The sequence below is a fragment of the Pinus tabuliformis genome, chromosome X (assembly GCF_031772625.1).
Source record: "Pinus tabuliformis cultivar Carrire ecotype Pingquan chromosome X, CPIR1, whole genome shotgun sequence".
Classification (NCBI taxonomy): Eukaryota; Viridiplantae; Streptophyta; class Pinopsida; order Pinales; family Pinaceae; genus Pinus; species Pinus tabuliformis.
The window spans coordinates 691,132,035-691,139,473 of NC_142308.1; the positions used below are offsets into that span (position 1 = coordinate 691,132,035).

The following is a 7,439-nucleotide window of genomic DNA, read 5'->3' on the forward strand; positions in this document are numbered from 1 at the left end:
TGTTGTCAGAGTACATTCCCACGAGGGACCAGGATGCTGACATTTTGACAAAGGCATTTTCAAGATGTAAATTCGAGTTTCACAGAGGCAAGATCGGGGTAGCTGATAATCCCTTTCTTGTTGAGAGGGAGTGTTGAGAAATGGCAACAAGAAATTCCAGTTTAATTTGTCCTTGAATTAAACTGAGAATGAAAATCGAATTCTATTCTCATATCAACTTGTAAATAGTTAATTAAGATTAATTAACTTAATTAGCTTAGGAATTTTGAGTTGTAAGTATTTTTGTAGTCATGTATATGTTCTCCCTAAGTTTCAGGGGTCAAGTATGTGTTTAAATTGAGTTGGAAATTAGATCACTTAGTTTACTGAGTTATGTTCAGTGAAATTAGTTCCAAACTATTTGTGGAACTAATAGAGATTTAACAGTTCGTTGGTGCACTAGTGCATCCACAAGTGTCACTCTAGTTAACTGAAGATTCCCTCATCAGAAACTCATGCATGTCGATTTTGAGAAAGACCCAGTTGAGACTAGAGTGCAGGGACAATGTACTATCAATTGTGTGATTTACTAAGTTGTAAATATCATGCATGCAATCAAAGAATAACTTATGTTTGGATTGCGTAGTTTTGGAAGCATTAATTCCCTTTAAATGCGTGTTATTCATACTATGAGTTACACAATAGATTAGGGGCTTGGAGAGCTACAGAATTAGCTAGCTAGCTTATGAGCTGAGAGAGTTGAGCATACTTGTGCGGAATTGTTCTAGTGAGAACAAGATTTGTATCTTCACTCATATTTCTGATATAAGCAATACAGATAGCGGGGTTTTGAGCAGTGGATTTCCCCAGATACATCTTCTGTTATGTGCCATTGATTTATCTTCTTCTTGTTCATATTATTTTCATCGATCCATTGCCTTCCGCTGGTTGAAATGAGAAGTAGATTCTTGTCCTATGCTTTAGTACATTTCATGAGCTTGTGAATCTACATGGTTTTCTACGAAGGGATCAGAGTCCTCTGTCCGAGACAGGCCAACCAAACGTCCACAGAAAATGGTGCATGCTAGAAATAAATGCACAAAATCCCCACCAAGAGAAATAGACCGGAGAAGAAAGTCGTCACTTTCCGGAAATAGACCGGGTGGAATGAGGGATAGTTAAAGAATATAGAATGTTATAAACGGAAATGGACATACACACAACTTGAAGGATCTGCCAGATCAAAAATCCCAACCAACGTAGATCGGAAGAATATGATAACCAAGATCACTGCCAAAAGGAAGGACCCTCGATGGGAACCTGCATCTCCACCACCCCCAAGTTGTAGTGGAGTCAAATCACTTATTTACATAATAAGAAAGAATGATCCAACGATCATAGAGAACTCCAGGCATCAGAAAGATTTCAATTATCACCGAGAAATAAAAATCATCAAGAAAGCACCGCCACATAATTTCGCCACACCAGAGACACCGAGTACCAGTGGTGTAGCAAACCCTAAGCAATAATGTGCATAATTCATAAAACAAGGAGAGTACCCCTTGAGATACAAATCCCCCATGCAAACAAAGACTAGAAAGAAATGTAAACAAGAAGCAGAACAAACCATCAAAAACCCGAGAAAGGAAGTTCCAGTGGAAACTGCAAATACAAACGTGGCTTAGAATGTAATCGAGAGAAAATTTAACTATAGAAAGATCACAAACATCCCAAGGACCTCCACCTTCTATCACAACATATGATACTTAAGTCTTTAAATGAACGCGAGATATAAAAATATGCAATCCGTTTCTTCCAAAGATATAGAATTTTAGTCTAGTCCTATTGAACCCCAGATACAATATCGCCTCGGTTATTAAAATATTACGAATGCCTTCCTAGGCAAACATGAGGCCTCCTGTGTGGTGTCCACTAGTGTAGTACCATAATCAAATAGAGGATGTAAAGTGCAATGAGAAATAGTAAAAATATACGTAAGATCTCTGGTACCAGGGACAAAAGCATTCCAGAGAGATGTGTGAGATGACTTGTCCTAGCACTAGAGACATGACCAAAAGGGGTGCCAGCCTATGTCTGTTATTCAACCCCCAATCTCTAACAATACATACAACCTAAAAATGTGGAAGACTCATAATATACTAATATCGACAAGCCATGCTCATTCTCCTAAAATCCTTGTCTTCATATAAAAGTGATAAAAGATACATATACCTAGCATTTAGAGAATCATCCATTCAAAAACATTTATGATTAAAATTCCATGGACACCTCATAACTATCTGTTAAATCTCTTGGAATGATTAATCCACTTTTCATTCGAGTCCCAGAAAGCCATGCAATATATGATACTATGCAATCAAGATCCTTGAAAGCTCAAAGGCAGGTTATTACAAGGATACACATTAACAATGACAATGACTCCAAAACAATCTCATTCAATGTCCATAACAATCTGAAACTGCTACAATACACACTCATAATTTCTCAACCTCACACATGTTACACAACTTGATCCAACCTGCCTGACATTCTCCTGTCCTCCCATGAAATAATTATTTATATATTCGATATAAATTAAGTTTAATTCATATAATTGATTCATAAGCATAGAAATGTATCTTCGTTAGAGTTCTAATACAAGTTTACATAGTAATCCATAGCTTTTGTGATCAATTAATTAACTCATGATCAAATGAATGAGTGATCAACCACAAGGGAAGTTTTCATATATTGTGCATGTTCATTATATAACTAAAATTTTGTTAGTTTTGCAACATCAATTAGATTTGTCTCCTTGTCTCCTCATCTTCCACAAATATTAACAATTTCTAATTTATTAGTGTTATGCACCCTAAACTTGTAAATAGATAATTATATCCATCTATCTTAATGCCAGAGTGATGCTTAAGAAAAATGCATACACTTGGTTAGTAGTTCTTCTCAAACTCATATTTTTGTGAAGGCTTATCCATGGCTTGTCATTTTTAATAAATATAGGCAATTCAATGTTCATTTATTGGGACACATTTTAATCATCTTGTATGAGGGCACTTATGTTGTTGACTTTTGTATAACGTGCTCAAAGATAAATATGTTTCTTTCTTAATATCTAGTGGTTAGCTTTGACCTGGGATCATAAAGATTGACTTCAATAATTTCAATGTCTTAATTATCGTAACATTTATCTTCATAACAAAATAATTATCTTAACATCCAAAGTCATACCATATAAATACATGCACGATAATGCACTGAGATTTTGCAAGCTTCACTTAATTCCCTTAATACATCTTTTTTGGTCTTGACCATGATATATTACAACTAACCTTAGACCTTTTTTGCCTAAATATGTTTGTTCTACATAATATTTCATAAATTTAATAAAAATTTTAATTATGCATCATTTATGATTTCCTACTTAATTTGAACACTTGAAATTTTGAAAAGTCCATATTATGGACTTGAAGTTTTAACACTTACTATATGCATTATTTCCATGTTATTAGATCTAGCAATATTGGTTTTTGTTAATGTTATTAAAAATTAACAACATTACATATTTTTTCCAAGTTATTAATGATATAGATATTCATTTTATATAATTAAGTTTAACAATATTATAAATCATTTTCTATGATTCATGTTATTTTTGTATGTTAATTGAGTTAATTTTCATGTTGTTAAACTTAATAAAAATATAAGCTTTTCTAAGATGTTTGTTATCTCTCAAATTGTACACGCATGAAAAAGCCCCATAACATAATGCATAATATGATATAAACCTTTTAGGAATATCACCCATTGTCACGACAACAACTTTTGTTCTCTCACTTTAGAACTTTAGATTAGCTCTCCTTTGACTCAAGGGAAGCTTAGTTAAAAGAGCAAAAGGTGGTGTTAAAGGAAGGCTTAGTTAAAAGAGTGTCATGTTAATGGTAGCCTCAGTGAATTTTTTTTATAGATATTTTAGGTTTTTATGGAAAAAGGGAAAATGGTGATGGGGGAAATAAAGAATAGTGTCAATGTGTTTCTAGATTTATGGAATCAGCAAAATCAAATGACAAATAGGATCATGAAGAAAACTTTCTTAAGCAAACTATTTAATGCTTTGTTGATTACAACAAGAAGTTAGAACCTCTTGGCTAAGTTAACCCCTCAACTAATCAAGGAAAATCATGAAATCATGGCCCCATTAGAAGGGATCCCTCCAAAGAAAATCCCTACTACAGAAATTTGGAATATGGCCTAGCAATGAGAATTAAAACTATCACAAACTAATAAAGAAGAGGTGTAAGAAGAACCTTTGCACATCCTCTTTCCAAACGAAAAAAATATCTTTCAAATAAATCGACTTTGATAACTTTGTAGTAATCTTGAATAATCGTAATTATACATTTAATGATGTAGAAAAACAAACCAAGAAAAAACTACTTTGAAAAATATAAAAATAATAAAAAATTAGAATACAATCAACTGATAAAAAAAAATGACTCTATGTCACCACTCTACGGGCTCATCAAACTACAACTGATAATGATAATGAAAAAAAAAATGGTATAAAAAAACCCTAAAGAGTTTACATTTATTTGTGCATTAATTTCTTGTTTTAACGTTTCCATGTTTATAGTGACTTATATAATGTTTCTATAATGTCTTTTGCTTTTGCAGTCATACCATTAATGATTTCTGGAATAGTTTACCTAGCATTTTTTAACCCTTCTTTGTTACATTTTAAAATGTAAAAGTAGTTCTAATGTTTTCAAACCTCTCATTTATCAATAATCGTGCTATTTATTAGTAAATCTTTGGTGGTTGCAAAAATAATAAGATGTCCAGGGATTTATAAGAATGTATTCACTTTCTATATTGCAAATTCTATGGATGATTATTGTGAAGGACATTTGGGAAATAGAATGAATAATAAGAGCATAAATAATTTTATATATATATATAGTGGTACGATGCACATCATTGCTCTTTTTATTTCTTGGATTTCCAGTTATGTTTTCTGTCTCGACCAGAGATGGTCATGCTAAAACCTTGACAACCCTGCTAACAATATGCACCCAGCTATATAACGATTATTTGACTATATAAGCAGAGATATATAGTGTGGAATATCTGAACAGGAAGCATTGTATATCTGTATCTGCACTACACGCATATATATTGCTTGTATGGCATTACACAACCACAATGGCTGAGTCTACCTGTGCCACACTAATATTGCTTGTATGGCATTACACAACCACAATGGCTGAGTCTACTTGTGCCAAACTCACGGTCACCTGTCAGACACTTTTAGTGTCTGCTTAGAAATAAGCAACCTGCCCTCAGACCAGCTGTCAACTTAGAAATTAGATCCTGAGCAACCTGCCCCAGACCAGCTGTCAGTTTACAAATAAGCAACCTGCCCTCAGACCAGCCATAAGATTATGGCAAGTTCCATGAGCTAAGATGGCTCAATGGCATCCAGTAACAACAAGCAGATGTTGTTTATTCATATCATACATAATGGGTGCAGAGTATAATCGATGGTTGTCACTAAAAACCTCTATTTACCAAAGCTTACGCAATTTATGCATGCGAGTTTGTAAAAATTTGAAATTTTCATAGAACCTACAACTTTGCCAGACACTGCGTTACCAATGTCAAGATTATTATATTAGGGATTACAGAGCACTATTTCTTCATCAAACAATCAATCCCCTTGCAATGGCTTTATTGGTCTCCAAATGAGTAGTCTCATAAACAGGAAGCTCTTTTTGGTACACGCTCATGTTCATGTCGATTTCTGCCAAATTCTCCAGCTCAAACAGGTTAGAACTTGAACAACTGACATTGTCATCATCTTCCTCCTCTTCGTCTTGTTTTTCAAGACCCTTAATTACCACAACTTCCATAATGCTCCTTGATTTTTGATACTTAGTAATTATGTCCTTTGCTGCTGCTGCATGCCAGTCCTCCTCAAGAATATGAAATTGCAATTCTTTGTTGAGCAGTGAAAGCTTGTATGCATCTGTAGATGGATATGTATGTAGATTATTAACAGGATTCGGCTTATGGAGATACTTGTCCCCAGAGGGGTTAGAGTCCTCATCCAAAGTTCCACTTGTTGGATAGAAAGTCACAGATCTTTTACTCATCCCACTACTGTTCTTCGATCCTCTGGATGTTTTACTCAAACATGGCCTAGATTGTACTGGAGAAGAAGATGAGTCAATAGAGGTGGGTTTTTCCTCAGAAGAATCATATGAATTGGAGTCACTTACAAACGAAAATAATGAAAGCTTCAATTTCTTGGTACTGCCAGCCATAAACAGCGAATTGAGAAAATTTGCGAGCTTCCTGCCTGGAGAAGTTGGCTTCTTGGGCTTCTTGGAATCCTTCCGAGCTTGAGAGTTTGATTTTAAATTAGCCTGATAATCTACAGGGATGAAAGGCTTCTCCGTAGAACAAAAATCCCCATCTCTAACAGATGATTTTCCATGTAAAGCTTGAGTGCATTTTCCACCAACAGCCCATTTCCCTGCTCTGTCTTCAAAACCCATATGATGTAAATTTCTTTCTATTTTAGCAGTAGCAATAGATGAAGTTTGTCTGCAGAGAGATTCCGCATCTGAAGAGAAATATGGGTAGCTGGAGGTGGAATCACTTGTATATGTGTTTCTTCTCTATATGCGCATATATTCCATATATATGTGCCTCTTCCGTATAGGTGCATATACAAAAGATATGCACATATACAAAAGTTGTGCATATATGGAAGATATGCAATACATAAGATGCACATATAGAAAATTTATGTGACTTCCGTATATGCACATCTTTCGTACATGCACAAGTTCTATATATGAACGTATCTTACGTATACCCATAGACATTTTGACAATAGTATTGAACCTTGTTGCTAATGGGCTCTCTTCTCTTGAAAGTGAGATGAAGTTCTTTGCATAGTGAAATGCCTCCCAGGAGGCTTGCTAGTGATTAGTTTTTGAGAGCAAGATATGCCTATGAGGCTGAAGAAACCACTGGAAGCTTCTGGTTGATGAACCTATTTGATTTGGGAAGAATCACTCAGGTGCTTATGAGGAATCTTGAACCACCAGGAGGTGCCTTAGAACTCTGGTCCTTCAACAACGATGCCTAGGCGGCTCTCCCAATCAACAATAACAAATTTCTTAATGGTATTCTAATCCCTCTATTCTCCTTGGCACTAGTCCCACCTTGATGTTAGAGGTCGGGGTCTAGGCGGGCTTGGAGGTCGGCCCCTTTAATGTTATGAATGCATAAAACATAATCAACATGTTTTTCTTCAATATGTTTTGTCTAGACAAAATAATACAACATGTTACAAATATTCATAATTGAACTAATACAACATGTTACAAATATTCATAATTGGTGAAATTACAAGCATACATATATGTGTTTATATA

The 7,439-nt window shown here is 34.7% G+C and overlaps 1 protein-coding gene across 1 annotated transcript; it reads right to left on the reverse strand.

Moving 5' to 3' along the window:
- Window positions 1-5,693: 5,693 nt before the first annotated feature.
- On the reverse strand, window positions 5,694-6,551 carry LOC149141860 (protein BIG GRAIN 1-like B). The gene has a single exon (XM_089451352.1). The coding sequence runs from the start codon at window positions 6,549-6,551 to the stop codon at window positions 5,694-5,696; it is 858 nt and encodes a 285-aa protein (XP_089307478.1).
- Between the last annotated feature and the right edge of the window lie 888 nt (window positions 6,552-7,439).

Excerpts from the sequence above, each read along its gene's own strand:
- LOC149141860 (XM_089451352.1), bottom strand. The coding sequence starts at position 6,551 with ATGGGTTTTGAAGACAGAGCAGGGAAATGGGCTGTTGGTGGAAAATGC.